Raw genomic sequence first — 22,019 nt, 5'->3', positions numbered from 1 at the left:
TTATGTGCACTTAGAGGGGTTTATGTATTATTTATATATTCTACTGCTTCTGCTTTTAGTATTCATTTCCTTTCAATATTAATATTTAATACACGCAAGTACTTTTGATCATTTTAAATTTAGTAAAAGCTATGGTATAACACGATACAAATCAATGACTATAATACATTTTATACCTGTGAAATCTTCATATTGTTTACTTCTAAACTGACCCGATGCTTTTCCATGCGTCTTAGCGCTAACTATGTAAGCTCCCGTGTTTCAAAGATATATTGGATTTTGACTCAGTGATAATTCACGCTAAGTCTCTGAATCTTGCCATTAGCCTGTGTATGTATTACACTGAACTAAGAGAAAGATTTTGCCGTATACTAGATATGAAAAAATTGTCCTACGAATTATTTCAGTCAGTTGCTTTATGATTTTTCATATACTATATGTGGTTAGGGTTGTACACATACGCGCTGAACCAATCAGTATCCACTTCAATACAACGTTGGAACCCACTTGTCATTTAATGTAATGAGTATAGTTGATGTTAGAATTATAAACCTTAGTTCGTGTTAGTAGGCCTGGTTTTAGAGATTCCGTGATAAGAGGAGATTTAATAAAAAAATATACATTTTAAAAGCAGCTCTTATGAATTGGGTTTATACATCTAAAATATCAGACGTACTTGCTACGAATCGTAGATTATCGAACTATTTAACAAAGAACTCTTGTTGTTGTTGTTGAACTCAAATTGCATCTTTATATTTATTATATTAGTTTTATAATTAATATAAGTTAAAGCTTTGCATAATTGGAAGCTTTTGTGAATAACCCCACAATTTTATTTTTAATTTTACCTTGATTGTAATAAAAAACTCAGCTATTAAAGTATCTGTTGTTAACTTTAAAAAAATCGAGTTAATATATTTATGTTAATTCGATTATTATTTTAGTACTACTTATCAGTATGCACTTGTGAGTAATGAAAGTAATATTTTTCTAAATCAATTTTCCAAGCCACTGATAATGTTAACCATTTTCTCCCGAGAGATATTCCAGATCTTACCGATGTACATTGAATTAAAGTATTTTCATTCTTATTCTGTCCCATTTTTATAAGAATAAGATGTGAAATCAGTATGACTTCAAAAGTAAATTATACGTTTGCTGGATACGACCAGATGTGCCAGAGACAAAACAAAAGAACAGATGACACATAACAATGCCTAGTTGGAGGAAGATGGATATCGAGAGGAGGCGTTTAGGTGTGAACATACATGGTTTATGAAAATGCTATTATATTTCCAATAACAATTACTCTTTAAAATTCCATTTATATTACATATTGCTATTTGTGTTAATAATTAAAAGCTTTAGTCCAATCTGTGTTAATTGACAGTAATGCAACAATGTGAAAAGTGGATATACTTCAACAAATGTCGCATGTTTTACATAAAAAATTCAGATATCTTTAATATGTAGATAATAAAAATACTCGCACAATATCATTATGTTTCGTAAAAAGTAGTCAACTATAGTTTTAATTGTACGATACGAAAACTAATCACTCACCTTCTCCGAGCAATGGCTGTTCGTCGACATCGGGTTTTCCCGCGGGGCAGAGGGGTAGGGAAGCTGATGAAGGCTGGGGGGCGCCCTCCGTTTCCACCTGACAACAGAAAGGATTATCTTAGATTGTTTTCCAATTGAAATTTTACATGGAAATATTCGAGTTACAAAACTATACAGTATATGGCGACGTAAATATATTTTAATATCCTTGCATTATAATTATAAGTAAGGTTCTTATACTTTTTATACGGATATTTAGCTGGTAGATTGGTTAGATTTTTTCTGTATATTTTATGTGTTCTTTTGCTTAAGTATTAAAATATGTTGTGCAGAATGTCTCTTCAGGCACCAAGTTTGAACCCAGCAGTGGGTTTGTTTGGTTATACTGGCCATTTTTACTAATGATACGAGAACATGTAAAATATTTAGCTACTAATGTATTATAATTTAGATGATAGAAAAATAAATTGTTTTCACAAATATGTATTTACACACTCCTTAGACATTTTTTTTTCACAGACAAGGGCCAACGGGCAGGAGGCTCACCTGATGTTAAGTGATACCGCCGCCCATGGACACTCTAAATGCCAGAGGGCTCGCGAGTGCGTTACCGGCTTTTTAAGAATTAGTACGCTCTTTTCTTGAAGGACCTTAAGTCGAATTCACAGTCGGCTGGCTTCGGTTTTAACGCGTCTTTTCCCGCACTCTTTCTCGCACGGCATCGTCCCAAAGGCTGAAAGACTGCCGCAATACACCTGACCCACAGTCAGTTCCTTCGGTATATAAAAAAGAGCACCAGATATGGTTTAGCCGTGGTCGCTCAGCAGGTGACCTTTTAGTATACCTTACTCACAAACAGGCTGATATGGTGAAAAACTTTGTTCGATCGTGTATGGCACAAGACACTTCTTGCGAAACTGCCAGCTTAAAGGCTACCCGTGAAGTTGTGTGAGTGGATTTACAGCTTTTTGACCGAACGGATCATCAAGGTCCCAGTCGACGAAGAATATTCCGAACTAAATCATATCCTTTGGTGTCGCGTAGAATACGTTATCTCTGCATCTTTTATCGCATATACAATAGAGTGTTCCAATGAACTTTTCAGATAAATACTTGCGGCTTAGTTTCATAATCGGACATCAAGACAGAATGCAAAATCAAATGTAGAAGATCCATAGAAAACTTTAAGATAGAGCGCTAGAGAAACTTCTTGTCGCACACCACGCCTTATGGAACCGCCCAGCTCCCATGCCAGAGGAAAGCGTAACACTTTTCAAGTAAGTATTTATTGTTCTTTTAAAACAACAAGTGTATTTGTTTTGAATTTGTAGACTCAGAAGTTTGTTTTGTCACACGTTCTAAGTAATCCATCTGATATTAATGTAAAAATAACCTTACACCATACCATCTATTACCTCTTTTAAGTCTAAAGCCTGTTTTACTTTGATTAGTGCGAGTGCAAGGGATTTGTAATTGAGGATGATTATTGCAGGTGTGTTGTTTAGTGGTTCTGTTATGTAAATTCAGTTGTCGGTCGATCAGCAACTTTGGACGAACATCGAGAAGCGCGCTTGCAATTGGAAGAAGTACTGAAAGAAGTATTAAAAGAGATAAGAGAATAAGAAGTTTAGGAATCTGAACTTGCAAGACCAAGAAAAGTATGGATTCGAAAATGGATTAATAGAAGACCCATTCAGTGAGCAACCTCTCTCTTTACTGTATTAGCTGCTGAAGATACGACGGAATATTACTTTGCTCTCAGGTTGACCGAAGAGTACTGTTACATGTCCTGACGTGTTTTGGCAGGCACGCTGCGAGTGAGGGGGAAGGGATTGACGTGGCTACTCGCAAAAAAATAGAACTCGCTTCTAATCACGTTACTACGCAGACAACTAATCACCTGCACTAATCAGTCGCTGTTCACACTTGTTTTCACCTAATCACTAATCACCTGCACTAATCACAAATCAAAGTGTATACAGGCCTTAAGACTATTCATTGATTTTTTTCAATCCACCAACCTTTCGTCTTACTGATAACCAAGTACCACTTGCAGACATTGGATATTAAATATGAAATATTGTAAGCTAATATAAACATAATAAATCCCTGATTATCACATTTTACGGAAAATTGCATTAAATTTGACGTGACCATAATGTCATTAGGGTATTTTGACACATCTCAAAATGACGTAGGTGTATAATTGAATGAATAATTAATTTTGATTGAATATTGGTGTTTAATCTGTGAATTTTTATTTAAAGTTGTCGTTTCGTATAATTTATGTGTAGGGTAAGTCGCAATTTTGCTTTGACAAATAATAATGATGAACAAACCAGTAGCGCACCACTAGGTCCCTTTTGACCTAAAATTAGTCTATCAAATTCAAATATCATTTAATCATATTGTACACTTATGTTCGTCAAAAAAAAGAAATGTATATAAATGCTTCTAACTTTATATTTAGTGCCAGTTCTCAAATCAAGGGCATAGAACGGAAGAGAAGAACTGGCAATAAACTCTCCGCCATTCTTTTTAATCGCCATGTTTTTTTTACAACGTTTGTAAGGAGCTGCAACCATTACACCATGTTCCACATGACATCTTAAGTAATTAATAATAATAACCTGTTCCCTTAATCTTTCTTTAGGGCAAGTAGGTGATGAATTGATATGCCTAACACAGGATGTAAGTTTTCAGCTCAAATACGTGCCAGGTCTCGCACGCGTATATATAGAAAGAAAAGTCCATTAATACTGGTCGACAGGGCTGAGATTTAAAGTTAATAAAATAGCCAACAATTATTCATCTTTCCTATGTTTATTAGATATATAATATTGTATGTCAAGGGCAAAATAGTCGATTATTTACCTGAAACTTTTAAGTAATAAAGATTTTCCTTCTCTATCTCTTCCACAGAATGTATAGTACATTTATTTATCGTTAGTATTTACGGTGTTTCAAGTTGACAATTCGATTAAAAAGAGCGTGAACAGAACCTCGTTGTAAATTGTTCACCTTGTTATCTTAATGAGTGTAATTTATTTAAATACGTTTTTCAGTCTGTGCTCTGTAATTTTAGTGTTTTTTGACGTTTGTTTATGCAACGCTTTAAAAAAAATTTTAAAACAATGTTTCTGTATTAACGAGATCGCAGATATGTAACATATCTTTTTTAAATGTCAAAACCAAAAATCCTTACCACAGCCAGTCCAAATCACACAGATTTGCTCAAAAACAAAAAGTTTTATAGTAGTATACGTTAAATAACGCGGGGATCATTTAAGAAAACAAGGGGAACTTTAGAATAACATGACATGTGAAATGACATGCATTAATAAAAATAAAAATTAGTAACAAAAATAACACTTGGCTTAAAGATCTCGTTACCATGAATAAAATTATCGTTTAGTTTAAAGTACATAAGATCAGAGTGTCCTCACCTTAATAGAGGCTGTAAGTAGTGTTATTAAACACTTTCTTAAGTTAAATATACTTTTTAGTAACTAAGGTTATACTTAGATGACTAATTAGTATTACGTTAGGCTAATAAATGATGTCTTTGTGTAGAGACAATTTATTTAAAAAAATACATGTTTGCCTGAAAAAAGATTTAGGCCTTCTTACCATTTGTTTAAATTTACCTACAAAAGGACTAATACTGGTTTCTACCAAAACATACGATAAGTTGATCTAAAAATTATAAATCTTTGTTAAGAAATTATAATAAAGTCATAATTAAACTGTCAATATATGCGTCTTCAATGTATAATTAAAACACTCTATCTGTATGGCAAGTCAAATTAATTTACGCTGCCCTAGGCAATAATTTTAATCATAAAATAATGAACACTGATTGAAAATGTTTCATTATTTATTATTAATTTTACATCAAAAGTTTATAATTTTGTGAATGATGTCTGTAATTTATGATGATAAATGTATCGTGAAAATTATGTAAAGTCACGAAATTTTTTATTAACATAACAATTTTCTCTCTCAACTCTCTGAAATCGTATTTGGATCTTAATTAATGCACGTACATTATTCCGTTGGAATTCGTATTGTAAACTATACAACAATATATTATGAATGATTGCTTGATCGTAAGCTTAATACTAAAGGCATATTTGATTCCCTACATTTCCCTTTCATCTTTTTGTATCAGTTGGAATTGCCGAGGGATTAATCGTTGATTAAATATGTTTTAGTAATATCTAACTACCTAAAATAATTCCCTCATTAATAACGTTACGTTTTCCTTGAAAAACTAAAGCCTTACACATCTAATAAAGCATGAAGAACATAAAATGAAGCCACTAGGCCAACACTGCTCCATTACCAAAATTACAATTACGTACGTGATGATGTGAAGGTCCTCCCTTCGTAATGGTTTGTCAGTCTTGCGTCGTCAGTTCGACATTACCAAATGTGTTTTTGAAGTGAAAACTTCTCTAGCGGCGTTGTACACTTTTTTTTGAATGGGTAACAAATGTTAAACTCGCGTCAGGACAAATTCGTAAGACGGATGTTTTTTTAAAGGATTATGAACTTTCGTGCTATAGTGTTACGGTTTTAATTCATTTGTCTCTTTCCTCAGATACATTGATGCATGTGGAATTGTCATGTGTACGATAGCGCAATAAATAAATATTGTATACTACCACATAAATGATAGTACTTTTATATTGATAATTAAAGCAATTCGTGCAAAATTATTCCCTAACCATTCTGTTAGGTCTTTATATATTCTATAGGTCTGTTTCTTTGGGAGCAGTATGCTCTTTTTTTAAACAGTTGCAGGTCGCATCTTCCAGGGGAAACCCCCACCTGCAGACGTTTCCACAGTTGGTATCCGAAAGAAACGCAATTCCTTAATTCCCAAGGTCCTGTCATAAGATACCCATATCTCCATGGACTATTTAAATAATCTTTTATTACCATTTCGACCTAATTTCGAAATCGAAGCTTTGCGTTATCGAAACAAAAAACAGATTCAACAAGAATCGTCCTTATTTTGAGGTCAGATAATGAATTCGATGAAATCTTCGCAGCATATCTTATATAATTGGCACATCAAATATCCTTTGTTACATTTACGTCTGTTACAGTCCATTCATCATTTAGTAGTGCCATATCTAGGATTCCCTTGCGTGGGTATTAGCCATGCACGAGTTCCGGGCTTACAATTGCACGTTCCTATCGGTTCAATTGCAAAATGGATTCAATATTCGAAACCCACTATGATACTACAACATTATTCGCGTAGCTCTAGTCTGGGAGCTGCCGAAGGGATTGGAAGGGATAGACTATACTACTACTATACTACTATAGTCTTTAGTATTTATGTTGCATTATGCTATGGAGTAATGCCTCGATGATATGCGAGCTAAAGTATTTACTCTATAGTATGGAATTAATAATCCGTTACAAATATATTTTTAACATACATAAAATTCTCTGGCAACGAAAGTGTTTTATTTACATCAGTGCTGCGCGTATGTATCGTACAGTTGCGTGCGATATCCGCTAACAAGCAAACATGAACTGCTGAAAAGCTTAAGTTAAGGTAGCTTGTCTACACATACAGCAGTTATTTGTTATTCATGTTAAAGGTTAAAGATCGGAAGCGATTTTGGGACAGTTGAGCATCAGCGTAACCAAACAATATTAACAATTTGTTATTTATTACCACCATCTCCTAGACTACAACTGTACGTAGAAATACATTTTCTTGAATAAATATAGGCTAAGAAAGGATTGCATAAAATGGTATCGAATACATGGAATATGTAATATTGCTCTATACCGAATAGTCCGGGAGGTAGCGTTGCAAATTCAAATGCCATAGCCGGCTGATATTAACCTCGATAGTTGATCTTATTTATATAACTAATAAGCACGTAGTTGAGGGAGGTTGCAATAGTAAAAAAAAGCAATAGTATGCGACCTGAAACTTTTTTCATAATCGAGAGCCGATGCTGTGGCTTTTACACCAGCGTTGACGAGGCGAAATAGAATTTGGATTATTATATTATTATTTGAGAAAGGCTATCTATCGCGACATACATGTTTGAAATGAAATAGCGTTGTAGCACTGCTTCAATATTTTAAGTCTACTGGTTCAGCTGACGGTCTTTCCACTGCTACCCACACAGCTGACTATTACTTTCGTACCTTCAAATATCCAATGACCTATTTTAATATAATCCGTCGTACTATATCTTCATTCTACATTTTTGAAGTTATACCTACTTGTTATGGCGCGTTAGGGAAAAATGATGAAAGTAAATTTTTTCGATGTGCGCAGACACCGTCACAAAATACCGACACCCGTACACCGTCACAAAAAATCGACACCCTCAAGTTAGCATAGAAATAATTGATTCGTTTTATTATAACGCATTAATTATTTCTGTGCAAACGTAAACTAAAACGTTGCATTAACGCAACGTTTTTTCTACAAACTAGAAAGATAAATTTTTTAAAAAGATTTTTATCATGTTACGTCAAAGAAGTATAAGTTAAAGCGAGCAGCTGACGTATATATCCCCCCCCCCCCACGATGCAGCTGACGATTTATTTTCAGCTTAGAATGATGTAAAGTATTATTTTAAAAAAATTCAGCCGGCGTACTTTTTCTTTTTTGTTTTTTACCACTTCCGCAACTTTCCAAGCCCACCACAGCTGATGATTGCTTCACTTGTTAGTCAGTTAGTCAGCCGAGATCTATTGAATATGATGGAAATCGGTCGGCGTTAAATAAAAGGCGCTTTCCTCGATGCTTTCTAAAGCTCAGCTCTTTAAATCCATAAATCTTTAGTATTTATGTTTTATTTATTTTTGTTAAATTGTCATAGATATTATCATGTGTGAGAGCACACTGTTACTAACAGCATATCGTTGATTCATATATCAATGTACAATTATAAACCAAAGTTAAGTTAATAAAAGTTACGAAGCTAAGAGCTTTTTTAAGTTATACTTCTTTAGGCGCGTTATGAAAAATTGATGAGAGTGAGATTTTACGATGCACGCGTACCGTGACACAAAATTAACAGAATGAAGTTGACCACGGAAGATGCTACAGCATTGGACATAATTTAAAAACCACATTCGAATAATAATAGAATTTATGTTACACTTAATGTAAGAGAATAATAATAAATATTTATTTATTTAATTTTTCAAATGATTATTTAATTGATGATTGATGATTATTTAATTGTAATTAATTATTTGCATGCAATCAAAAACTATTTTTAATAATGCCAAAGAAGTATAACTTCTTACGCACGTACATAAGTACACGAACTCTTTTTTTTGTTTTATTGAACGCACCAAGGAAATACTGGAAAGTTCAGATTTTTGCGAGGGGAATCGCGTGTGTACAATAGTAATAAAACCTCAAATTGGAATATTCAAAATTTTAACGCCTGTATCACATATATCAATTGAATTGATTTTTTTTTACTAAAACGTATTATATATACCTTGGTTGACTAGAGCCAAGAATGTAATTTTATTTTACAAGAGTTACAGTACAAGTACATCCAGAGTACTTATATGGACATACTTATTATTGGCGTATTATTCATGTGAATTTCTTTTACATTTTACTCATGGTGAACTATTTCAATAAATAGAAGTCAAGAAATGTTGTTATCACATAGGATGTACGATCCATTGGGACATCATTTACCTGATGCGTTTGTTATTAGACTCATGGGATCACGTGGATCGAACCTTAGGGTCTTCTCTAACAAATAAACAGATAGACCGGTGTCCTCCATTTTCGAGTATCTATAAACATATATAGACTTTAATTTACTTATAATTAATATATTTTTTGCTAAGGACACGCCTAAGCAAAAAAAGTAAATAAGTCTTGAGCCTAAGACGAAATTGGATTATATTATATCATCCTGTGCCCCAATTGCTGTGTCTAATAAAACAGACAAATTAATTCTATTTTCATTATTATTAAAGATATAATTGAAATGTTTCATTGTAGATACGTTATATCTACAATGAAACATTTGTTTAATAAGATGATTATTTTTTATTAAATTAGCAGGGACGTGTTTAATACACTTTAATTAAATTTATTTATTTAATTATTTTTTAAACAAATATATTTATGCAACTTAGACATATAAACGGGTATCAGGTTCACTAACCTAACTAAATTTAAAGCTTATATAAATAAAATAAAAATAATTAAAAACGTTTTTCACATTATATTGGCAGACAGAGCATTGTTCTAAAAGTGCCTTTGTATTACTAGTAAAATTTCCTTATTTTAAGGACCTGGTGACTGGTTTGCTTACTACATTATAAATAGGTTGCCATTTATAATAATAGTAACAACTTCAGATTATGTCTATATGTAGCTTCTGACCTCAGCCACCTTTGTGCAGGTCGAAATCAGACAGTCAATTATCACCCTTGTTGACTGTCAACAATTTAGTGCAACCATAGTAAATATATTCGGTTATCAATAGATTCTATTTGAGTATTGCTAATATCTTGGTACTAACAATCCGACATTTAATTAAGCTAGTCAGTCAATGCTACAAGCATGAGCTACAGAACATTAATACTAAGTGAAATTAGTTTGTTTCAGTTAGTATTAATAAGCAAAGTTAGTCAAGCTAAGTTTCGAACATTGTTTTACCGATGATCTAATAGCATGTTAAATTCTTAACAAATAAAGTATTCACATTATCAGTGATATAGACTTCAATATTTCCGAACCTGTTGAAGTTTTCAGTTTAAATATTTCGTAGCTCGATCATAAAGTAACTGTAAGTATTCAACCGGTGGGCTGAATAATTTAAGTATATCGTGAATATGTAAGAAATAATTATTTTTAAGATTTGGGAATTTTTCTCTTACAGCGTATCAGCATCGCAATACAGTGAGGATACGCTACCAGCATCAATACTACTTTGTAATAATATTGTGTAGTATAATTAATTAAAAGTTGGCATCTGGTAGATAGTACCGGTGACTGAAGCGCAGGTGCTTTCCTCGCTCAACCTATAAGTATTGCTTATACAGCAAGGAAATGCTGCCAGCGTTAAAAGTACACTGCCACAGGGACCAAACTTTTTAAATTTGTTTTAATTTTCTATTTTTTTTTTATTATCATTATTAGTACTATGTAGGTTAATATTGTAAATACTACGTATATCTGTATGTTGGAAATAAATAAACTTTATTTTTAGTATAAAGATAGTCTTCCTGTAATATAATAAATATAGGTAATCCTCACATTAAATGATAAATGATTTATTTCTGTAAGTAGGTTTTTACAAACACTTTTACACGTCAAACATTTTTTTTAAACTAGATGACATCGACGTTTCCTATCTGACTACTCTGAGAAGAAACGCCGAAACAAACTCTGAGGTCACAGTCTCTTTTAAAGTCCAGACATAACAAAATTATGTGAAGACCATGTAGATTGCAGTCATTGGATCTTTAATAAATCACAGTGTGCCTTTTTTATATAAAAGCCTTTTCACCTTAGGGTAAAACAAAACCGAAATGAAACTTAGATAACAATAAACAGTTCTCACATGATTGACATAGCGGACCTGAGGTGTTGGCTCTAAATTATGCGTTGGTTACCCCAAGAGTAGTGTTTGTGAGGTCCGAGGTGGCGACTTCCGACCCACATCTAATTGAATAACTAGTGATTGGTGTTTGACTTGCCGACGGTTTGATTGTTCGATCTAAGTATTTGCTTGACCTGCCTCGAATACTTTCCTTTGTTCCCACGTGTAACTAGATTAAATTGAAGCCAAGATCAAATACACTTTTCTATGTAACATGTTTTTCCAGTTTATAAGGAAAATGGTATTGCGGTCATGAATCTCTTAAATAATATTTCACGGCAATACTGTTATGTTAATAAATCTGGTGATATAAAATATGTTTAATCCAATTTATATTCAAAGTTATATACATCAATATTAAATGATATATAAGTTCGTTTCGTTCGTAACTAGAAAGTTTATTCATATGTAAATGATTATTGCGTAATGATTTTAAATGTACGAGTTTCAATTTCAAATATCAACAATTTTAATGTTGTGAATGTGAACACAAATTCCACTATTTGTATTATAACATACGTTTGCAAGTTATTTATTTGAAGCGTAAGCATTTTCATTCTTTCTAAACAAGGATGTTTATACGACCTCGTTCATTTTCATTAAGCTGTTTGGGTAACAGGGTTCAGGGTTAAGCATAGTTTACGTGCACTTATTTAAGCTTTAGAAGCTTTTAAATTAATACACATGTACGAGTAATATAATAAACTTAATTAAATCTTCTGAAATCCTTATAAATAGTCTTTTGTTGATTTATATATATAAAAATGAATCCCTATTTCCCTTGGTCACGGCATAACGCGTGAACGGCTGGACCGATTTCGCTAATTCTTTTTTTGTTGTGTTTGTTATTGTCAGGAGAAGGTTTCTATGAAAGAAAAAATTAAGAAATTTTGGCGGAAAACTTAAGAATACTTAACCACCATACAATTCAAACTTGATGTAACCTTATGGCGTTTGACATAACATTGACAGAATGCGTGCTCCAAATATTGTCAAATTCACAATTCAGCCCAGCAGATGGCACTGCAGTCGGTACTATCCTTCTTTGTTAAATATAGTAGTCTCCTTGTTTTCTTTTTCGTGGGGAAATGCGTTACGCATACCCTCCCGAGGCACGGTTGCCTGATGGTGAAGGGTTATGTGGGACTCGCTGCTGTGCATACCAACTAAAACCTCACGGCGCCACCAGCAATCGTAAGAGACAGGACACGGTAACAGCGTAGCCTTGCCCGCATCCAGCCACGCGATCAGCCGTGAACCTCGGTTAATAGGTTGAAATGCATGTCTGCAATGGGTAAATATTGATACTTTTGTTGAGGCACTTCGGGCTCAGTTTCTATTTTTCTTGTGGCAGCCATGTTTTGTTGGAGGTTTAAATATTTATATTTTGGATCAAAATACCTACCCAAATTTTTTTTGGCTAAATTTCATTTAACACAAAATGTTGAAGGAGTGCCTCGCAAGGATGTTTGATGTGAACTGGCTTCAAATTCCTGATACATACCACTTGAACATCGAATGTGGATTCCAAATCAGCTGTTTTTGTATTAAGTTCTGAATAATTTGTATAATTGTCCGGAAATTTAGCCTCTCCTGTGCTTTCCTAGTTCACGTTATTGTCTAAATATTTTTGTTGTGGTTTCTAGAACATAGTTATAACAGCATCACTTCTGGTATGTCGATAACACAACAGATTTTTCGTGGTCTTTTGGACGAACTACACCGTGCATAGCCTGGTTATATACAAACGAATCTTAGCCAAGGCTGTCGAACCGTGTCAGCGAATCGCTCATGCAATATTCTGCTGCTGAGACTCGGTCGTCGAGGTGAGCGGAAAGATTTAATGTGGCGTATTAAGCACAAGTCATAGTACGTGTGAAACTTCGTCTTGCAACCCAGTAGTCATTATTGAGTTGGCCTGAGTTTTGAGCCCCACATTGCACTGAAACTTCTTTAGGCGCATGAGGGTAAAATTTTTACGGATAGTCACGAAGATGTGCAGCGTTTTTGTCGAAGAAAAGGGAGAGAGCGATTGAGACCGATTCAGAGAGAGTGAAAAGGGCGAATTATATTATAGAAAATTCTATTTATAACATTAAAATTTCGTTATGAAATATTAGTATTTTATAGTCTTGTGGTCACATGCCCGATTAACCCCAGCGAGCGTACCTACTAAGTGAGGCCAAATTAACACTGCGCGTTACTATATGTAAAATAGTAAAATGATTAATGTATTAATTTGTGTACGTGTAAGTATTTTAATTATTTTTAGAAACATATTCATAAGGTAATGACGGGTAGTCCCGACCATTATTCATTTCTATTGTAAGTATAAACCAGTCAATTTTTTATTTCAAATTTCCCAGGTACCCTTTTATTTAACTTTACTTATTTCTCTTTTCTACTCTTCAAGCTTAACGATCGTTGCGCTTAATTTTTGTTTATACATTTAGGGTAAATTTTAATAGGTACATACTATAATATATAAAGTTTGTTACAAATTTCAAAAGACTCACAAAACTTATCGTCTTAATTAAAACTTAGTTTGTTTACTTTGTCTAAGTAAATATTTAGTTACTTACGTTACTTATAAAATTGTTTTATAAGTAACACCTACATAAGTTACCTTTAGTACTGAGTACTCGTTACAGTTGTCATCATAATCATTAATACAATACAGCCCCTTGTGGGCCTTAGCTTCCTCAAGTACACTTCGTCATCGCAATATATCCATTGCATCCCGCGTCCAACTTCGAACCCCTATTGTTTCGAGGTCCTTGACAACCCCATCAACGCAGCCTCGGTCTACCGGGTTTTGAGTTCAGTCTTGGTGTCCTGTCGTCAGCCATTCGGTGCACATGTCTTAACCATTTGAGCCTGTTGCACATTATGAATTGGACGATGTTGGCGTCGTCACGGATGTTATAAAGTTCCTCATTGTAGCGAATACGCCAAACACCATCGTGGCAGACCAACGAATTTTCCGCTCGAAAATAAGGAGAGCAATTTCGTCTGTTTTGCTAAAGGGCTAGGTTTATTATACATTAATCGTTATGAAGTCCTGAATTTGATTCCTAGGAGTCTTATTAAGTTTAAACAGCAACGCAGTCGCGGCGTAGACTTGTGAAGCTAGATTAAGTAGTATATTAAATTGGATGGCTTCAGATTCACGCGTTCAATAATAGGTTTGTAGTGGAAGGAAGGTGCATCTCAGACCACAAGGAATGTTCGTTGACAAGTCTAACCACTGACTGGCCTGCAGGACAGTGGCCCAAGGTTGAGATATATTGTTAGCGGTTGCAATAACTAACTTAGCGCGAATCAGGGTATAACGTCATCGCAGAGATGTCATGTCGGAAGCATTCTGCCATTACACTATAGCTACGGTTTGGATAATTTCGCTTACATTATGCGGGCGCGCTTATGTGCCGTACTGATTACATATGCGACCTTTACCAGACCGTAAATCTTCAGGTAGGTTATCTGTTATAATAATAATAATATAGCCTTTATATTCCGAAACTCTATGATCTGTGAAGTTAAATATATTTTCACTCCAGCCTTGCGATTCTGTAACTCATAACAAACAATAAACTACAAGCTCCTTCCTTATCAGAATGTCAAATCGTAAAATGACTGCTTTACGGCTGATTTGAGCGCGACCGCCGCTTTGAAAACCGCTGTGTGAGTTCGAAAAGTGAGTTACAGAATCGCAAGGCAGTATATCTCGGAGTTCGGTGTGCTTCTTGGCAAAGGCCTCCTCTAACTCTATCCACTGTTCCCTATACTTTGTAAATCTTCTCCAGTTGTAGCCTGCTGTTAGTTTCAGTTCGTCCTCCCATCTTTTGCGTTGTCAGCCTTTTCTTCGTTTTCCGTCTCCAGGATACCATTCCGTATATATATATATATATATATATTAAAAATCATTAGCGATACTGAACACAATTTTGACGCCACAAAAGATTTAAAATCGATAGAAAGACTGTTATTATTGTTATGATTAATTCTTCAGAAATAGTAATTCTATCTAGTTTTCCTGTTAAGCAAAAGCCTTATGATCAAAAAGGTTGGAAGCTTCAAAAGATAGATCATTATGTGATGTATTTTGCGTATTTCTTTTATTGTAAGTAATGTCGTTTGCGTAACATGATATTAAATTTTCCTTTAATAATATACATTTGTTTGGCAAAATCTCGGGTACGTTTGACTATATATATGATAGGACAATTGTTAAGATATTTCTATTCCTGAAGGAAAACATTGGACAAATAATTATTTAGCACATTGAATCATAATATTGATTAAAAAAACGTTAAATTTAAAATTAGTTTTAAGTTCGAAGTGTTGACAAGCGAATCTTGTTCGTATTCAGGCGCTGTTGAAGTTAGTATTCATAATCCGAGAGTATTAAAAGTTTCAAGCTTGTTAAAGTCCGTTCTGTAAAGTTGGGTAGGAACAAGTTTAATGTTTTTGTAGCTGGGCGTGTTGTCGGTGGACGAAGATATAGGAGTTATAACTACATTGTTGCAGGTAGTTGTAACCACAATGAGAATAGTCGACATACCATCTAATTATTAAGAAAGTAATTAAGTATTTAGTGACTTTAATCCAATGCGATTACTGTGTACCTCTTTCTCTTAACTTCGCTTTCTTATTGCAGACATCCCGTCCTTATTTATATGCAGCACTGCCCTGCGATTCAAAAGATGGGAGGAAAAGGTGGGAGCTTGTACTTTATTGTTTATCAGAATGCCAAATCATAAAATGACTGCTTCACGACTGATTTCAGAGAGACCGCCGATGCGAAAACCGCTGTGTGAGTTCGTGAAGTGAGTTACAGAATCGCAGGGCAGGTGCCTGTTTCGATCTTGCCAAGATAATTGTATTATACACTCCTGACATTCCTTTAGATAAAAATTGACTGCAACGTTCAATAAACTAGGTCGATTGTTCACGTACACAGTGCCTCATAAACGGTGCTTTAATATTCAGAAAACGCAAGTATCAACGACCCGCCTATAGCAGCTGGTTTGTGTTTCGTGAACACTATGATAGGCATAAGCCTATCATAGTGTTAATAACTTAAATACACATACAAAATTAATAATTATAAAATTAAGTTATAAATATTTATATTTCTTGAACCTTCAAAATTCCGAGGGAATAAGTGGAATCGTAAGTTTGCTACAAATTATTTTCTCATTACAATAGTAATATATGATCTTTGTATATCAATCTTTTAAAACAAAGGAATATCATGTAAATACAAATGTTACGTTTTTTTAATAATTATTATATTTAATATAACAAAGTTAAAGAGTTTGTTTGGTTGAATTCGCTGATCTTAGGACACCATGTAAACGCTGGATGCATTTCCAGAAGGGAGGATTACGCTCTTTATCAAACAGACTCCTGACAGTGAGATTAAAAGATATACAGATAGATATATGCATTCACACGTTTCGTAGAATGTTAAGAACGATTACAAAAGTTCAAATAAATTATGTATAGTCAAAATATGAGTTGCTACATTAATTCGTTGCTTCACTTGACGGGTCAGATTAGCCCCTGGCATTTTCACCTTAACAAAAACGACCCGTATGCCTGAGGCATTCTTACGATCCAAGAAAACAAAGGGAAACGTGCAAACATCCAAAGTTTCATTAAATTAGGATGGAAATTAAAGTTAATACAAGCAATGAATTAATGGTTTACTCATAAATGAGGATTAGGCCTGTTGATAATGACGTTTTCAACTTAATTTCTGGACATATTCTCTAAATTTATCTTTTTTTTTTGTTACTTAGTGAAGTCGCTTTACTGGCCTCACTCTGTGTAGCAACCTCCAGCAGGGTTACCACATAAAACCGATGTCAAATGATTGACTCAATCATGATGCCAATACCACTAATGATGGCATCTGAAGACAAATACATAATGGCAACGCTGTTGAAGTTACAGAGTAAGCGTTGTTATTTAATTAAATATATTATGGTCTTTCTGATAGATTTATTATTCAACTATTTCGTTTAGAAGTTTGGTGTAACAGTTACCTACGAAAAAGTCTATAGAAATCCTGAATCCAGAAGTAAATTAATGTCATATTTGATTACCTTGTAATAATTTTGATTATGATTGGTCAGCGTATCTTTAGTCCACTCGAGGCATCTTTTCGTTTGTATTTTTTTTAATGTAATAGGAGGCAAACGGGCAGGAGACTAACCTGATGTTAAGTGATACCGCCCCGCCGCCCATGGACACTCACAATGCCAGAAAGCTCGCAAATGCGTTGCCGGCCTTTCAAGAATTGGTACGCTCTTTTCTTGAAGGACCCTAAGTCGTTTTACCAATCCCAATCTCCAGGGCCTAACAAGAATAAGACGTAATTCTAAACGGTGCTATTAAGACTCGCCGCCGGTGTTAATAATTTCGACGCATCCCAGAAATCCCCGATTTCAGTTAAGTAAAGTTAATTTGTTCTTAAATTACATTTCAAGCAATGTTCAAACGAACTATTTGAATATTAAAATGAGATCTGAAATGTTTAATTTCCATTTCCTAACAAAGATGCCGATAAGAATGTATATTTGAATAGTGAATGACTACTCTCAATAAATTGAATATTAATTATTTCGCAAACTAGACGAAATATCCATAAAGGGCTCGGATATAACTCGAAACATATTTACGATAGCTTCAATTTATTTATACGTTAACCGATATGCTTGAAAGTAAAAATATTTTGTTATAATAATTTTTTGGTTAGGGATTGGAAGATATTCGTGAATATTAAAGTATATTAAATCTACGTATATATAAATTTTACTATTAAATATGTTTTAAGCCCCGCAACAATAAGTGATGAGTCGACTGACGTTGTTTTTAATTTTTTAAAGCAGGAGTTAGTGATATGTCAAAGTTTCGCTAGGAATTGAACCCTAAGAATTAACCCGGTCAAAAAGAATTGGAAATGAATTTTATAGTTCGCAATTATTTTATTTCCAAATCTGAACAAAAACAATACGCAAAATTCAATTATTTTGACTGCTTTGATTGACTATGGCGGTGTTCTCCACTTGATAGTCTAGGAAGTTGACAAATAAAGAATATTATTTGGTAAGAATTTTTGGATTAGCGTCACGATAATCCACCTTCACACAAGACTATTTTAAGCAAATTTTTGCGCACAAACCTATCAAAATAGCAACCAACAAAAGATATATGTCCATTCTACTATTCACTTCTATCTTTTTCTTCGACTCAAATTACCGGCACCAGTTTATTCGCTAGAAGACATGAAAAAGAACTCGCTGAGACCTGAGCCTGAACTCCGGAAAAAGTATTTAAAAAATGTTTGGTGCTTGGATTGAATATTGTTCCCTGATACTTTTATGATAGAGTAGTATACAACAATGTTACTTCATATATCTTTACTACTGTCAAAGTATGCTTACGTAAAAAGCAGTGTAATCTCTTAATTCCCGCTCTTTTTCTACATATTTTGTAAGTAACGAGTAAAATTACAGACGGTCAATTCATTCCAAAATAGACATCTTTTCGAATTTAATAATGTAAATTAAGCTGCAATAATAAACAATTTACTCATATCTGTTACTATTCCCAGATGCTAGCAAAACAGTATTCGTAAAATTCTTTTTTGAAAGATCAGTACTGAAAAAATCAATCCGGCATTTTTATTTGGTGTGAGCGTCATGATAGATTTTCTTTTAGACCACAAAACTCTAATATGTAAAAGCTAATGCTTGGTCATGTTAGATCGATTATTAATTTACTTAACTTCACAGAGTCGTTATTGAATCACGAGATCGATTGAACAGCAAAATGGATACGATGTGGCCTCATCGTAGAATTAATTATATCAGGAAATGACCATTACGTTGGATTTTACATTCAACCCTGATTGAATTATAGTGTAAATTATTGGACAACCACGAAATGAAATTAATCTAAGATCGGGCTACGATAGAAATACTATTATGTATAAAGTTAAGGCATATTAAACATGTCCCATCCGTGTGTATTTAAACTAATACGTTGTTTAAAATAACGTAACAATGTGGTATGGGTAATTTTTTAAGCATCCTCTGCTATTGTTTCGCTGGAAATTGAACCCAGAACCCAAGAGCAAACTCAACAGAAGGTAAGTGGAGTGGAAAGTCTCTTAAGACTTTATATTTAGAGTAAATATCATGTATTTACACTATTAAAATGTATCTGAATTGTCCAGCATCTTCTTAATATAAAAAAAAAGATTTAATCAACCTCAATTATTTCAGAATTGTTATTAAAAATGCTACGTCAAATACAACCTTAAAAAAGCAGCTAGAAAGCTTAAATAATAATAAAGTTAGTTCGTCTAACTTCCTGATAATACTGTTATAATTTTGCCAGCTTTGATCACCGAACTTATATGCCTCAGTTGCATGAAATTTCCTCTACTATTCTTCTACTATATTAGACCAAATAAAATTTAAATCCGTGTTTTTTGTATTCTGGCTTTAATAATCCGTTAAAAAATGTTTAGCTGTAGATTAACAATGTATATCTAAAGAATTATGCAACTGCGCTAGGAAATTTAACGCTCGATTAGTTAACACCTAAATTGAGGAATTTTAGTATAGTAGTACTCGTAACTTTACTAAATGGCTTAAGTAGCACACATAATTACATATAAATTGAGTTTGTTTTTTTATAATTTTCCTTACAAAAACAAGCTAATTTATAAATTAATAACCTTTTATGTATTGGCTTTGTAAAGGCTAAACGAACTCTTTGAGTTTAGCCGAGTCCTATCGCAAATGGGAAATTCAGGCAATTTATTGCCTTTGAACTCGCGTTCGTTACACAAAAGCGACATTTATTCCACATTTTCCACAGCCACCCGGCACTAATATAATTGTCGGGAATCGAGTTAGCCATGCATGGCGCAAAAATCGTCCCAACCATAAAACCAGTAAGTGGAATTACCAGATGTATTGGACTTGACGATTAAATTTTAAATTCCTCAGAAATTACCAACAAATGTTTTTGCTGTCTCCCTGGTATTTTAAAAATGAATATTAAAAACTTACAGTGGTTGGACTTTTCTTGCTGCGGCTGGATGAGAAGTGCTCAATGACTTCCCAGTTTGACTTCTTCGGAGTTTGTTGGTCACCTGGTGAGGAGGCAGCCCTCGGAACACGAGCTGGGGTTGCTCTTCCCGAATCGTCTACCCGTATGGAGGTTCCCGCTCGGAGAGAGGCGCATCGACGGCCTCTCAAAGCATCCTAAAAATATAAAAGCTTTTTTGTATAAAACTAATTTACCATTTAATTAATAAAAACCCAATGTGCCTAATCCTGGTATTATTAAATACCATGTATTATTCTGTTTTACGAATACACATGTTTAGAAGAGATATAAAGTCAAGAAAATTAATACATATAACTAAACTTCATTTTATTTATCTTACCTAATAGTTATTGTACAGTATCGAAACAAAATATTATAAATATAAATCACCGCTCTTATGAACAATGGCAGATGGATAAATAGGATAACAAGGTGAGGTGGTCATCCACTCGGGCCCACAAAAGTGGCGGAGAGTTTTTTGCCAGTTCTTCTCGTCCGTTCTACGCCCTTGATTTGAGAACAGACAGTAAATGTAAAATTATAAGCAAGCATTCAATATGTATTTTCACTTTGAAAGAAGTTAGGAGGAATTGGGAGGAAAATGCTTAAGATGGAGAACGATGAAGCCAGTTGGAGCAGGCTTCTAATCTATGAGGGGTCTTATTGTTTTGTATAAAATTGTAAATGTATCTTTTGTAAATATGGATGAATGTTTCAAGGAACAAAGGTGGCTTAATTATTATTATTATATATACTTACTAGCAGACTCGGCCAAGCGTTGCTGTGGCTAAGGTTTTTGTTATATTACATAGTATTAAACTATTCAAGGGAAACGGTAGGAGAACACCAGTCATGGGGACCACTATGCGTTTTTGGTGGTTATGCCATTAAATTGTAGTTTATGTGAAACGTTGGTACTTTCAACACAGCGCCATCTGTTAGAATTGTGACTATCAAATAATAAACAAATATTTTGCAATAAAATAATATTGCAGGTATAAATTGAGATGTAAGCTATCCTAGCTTTTAAGTTGGATCAAACTACACATGGTGTGAAAATTTGATTGATATCGGTTCGGTAGTTTAGGAGTCCATAGCGGACAAACAACGTGACACGTAATTTATATATACTAAGATAAAGTAGTGTTATTTACGTACAAAAATGAATTGCGCATATGAACTTAAACATCTCCCTTCTCAAAACATTGATACACTTTGAAGAATATATCAATGTTTTACCCAACAATATGAATACGAAATGTGTTATTTATTGAATATAAATTGGCAAAAATACGTCAAAGATATAAGTCCAATATGCGTTGTAGTATTGTCCAATATGCGTCTTTCGTCTTTTGTTTTTTATCCGTACCTACCTGCTGGATTTATAAGAATTATCTCAGTCTCTACGATACAGAAAAAGTTGACGACTCATCGCCTTACTGTCGAAATCATATTCAAACTCCCAGACAAACACTTTAGTTGAAATCGGTGCAATTAGACTGAGCTGATTATTTTTGCTAAAGGGCTTAGTTTTTAAATGTGCAAAAAATAAAATCGGATAAGCTCATGAATAAGAATGAGGAAAAAATTAAATCACGAAATGCCAGACAGTCTCCGTGCTATATGAAAGATATACCTTTATTGAAGAGAAAAAATACATTATTTTTGTTATTGTTTTGTATGAGCACTGAAAATGTA

At 33.8% G+C, this 22,019-nt stretch overlaps 1 protein-coding gene across 2 annotated transcripts in view; it reads right to left on the bottom strand.

Annotated features, from left to right (window-relative positions):
* The window catches only part of LOC125062570 (adenylate cyclase type 6), a 144,432-nt gene that overhangs the window by 69,312 nt on the left and 53,101 nt on the right, over positions 1–22,019 (bottom strand). For both annotated transcript variants that reach the window (XM_047668575.1, XM_047668574.1), the window contains exons 3-4: positions 20,282–20,476; positions 1,564–1,660 (exon numbers count right to left, since the gene is read on the bottom strand). In XM_047668575.1, coding sequence (XP_047524531.1) covers positions 1,564–1,660; positions 20,282–20,476 — 292 coding nt within the window. The remainder of the gene's footprint in view (positions 1–1,563; positions 1,661–20,281; positions 20,477–22,019) is intronic.

This window comes from Pieris napi, chromosome Z, assembly GCF_905475465.1.
Source record: "Pieris napi chromosome Z, ilPieNapi1.2, whole genome shotgun sequence".
NCBI lineage: Eukaryota > Metazoa > Arthropoda > Insecta > Lepidoptera > Pieridae > Pieris > Pieris napi.
This window is presented reverse-complemented; position numbering and strand designations above follow the sequence as displayed.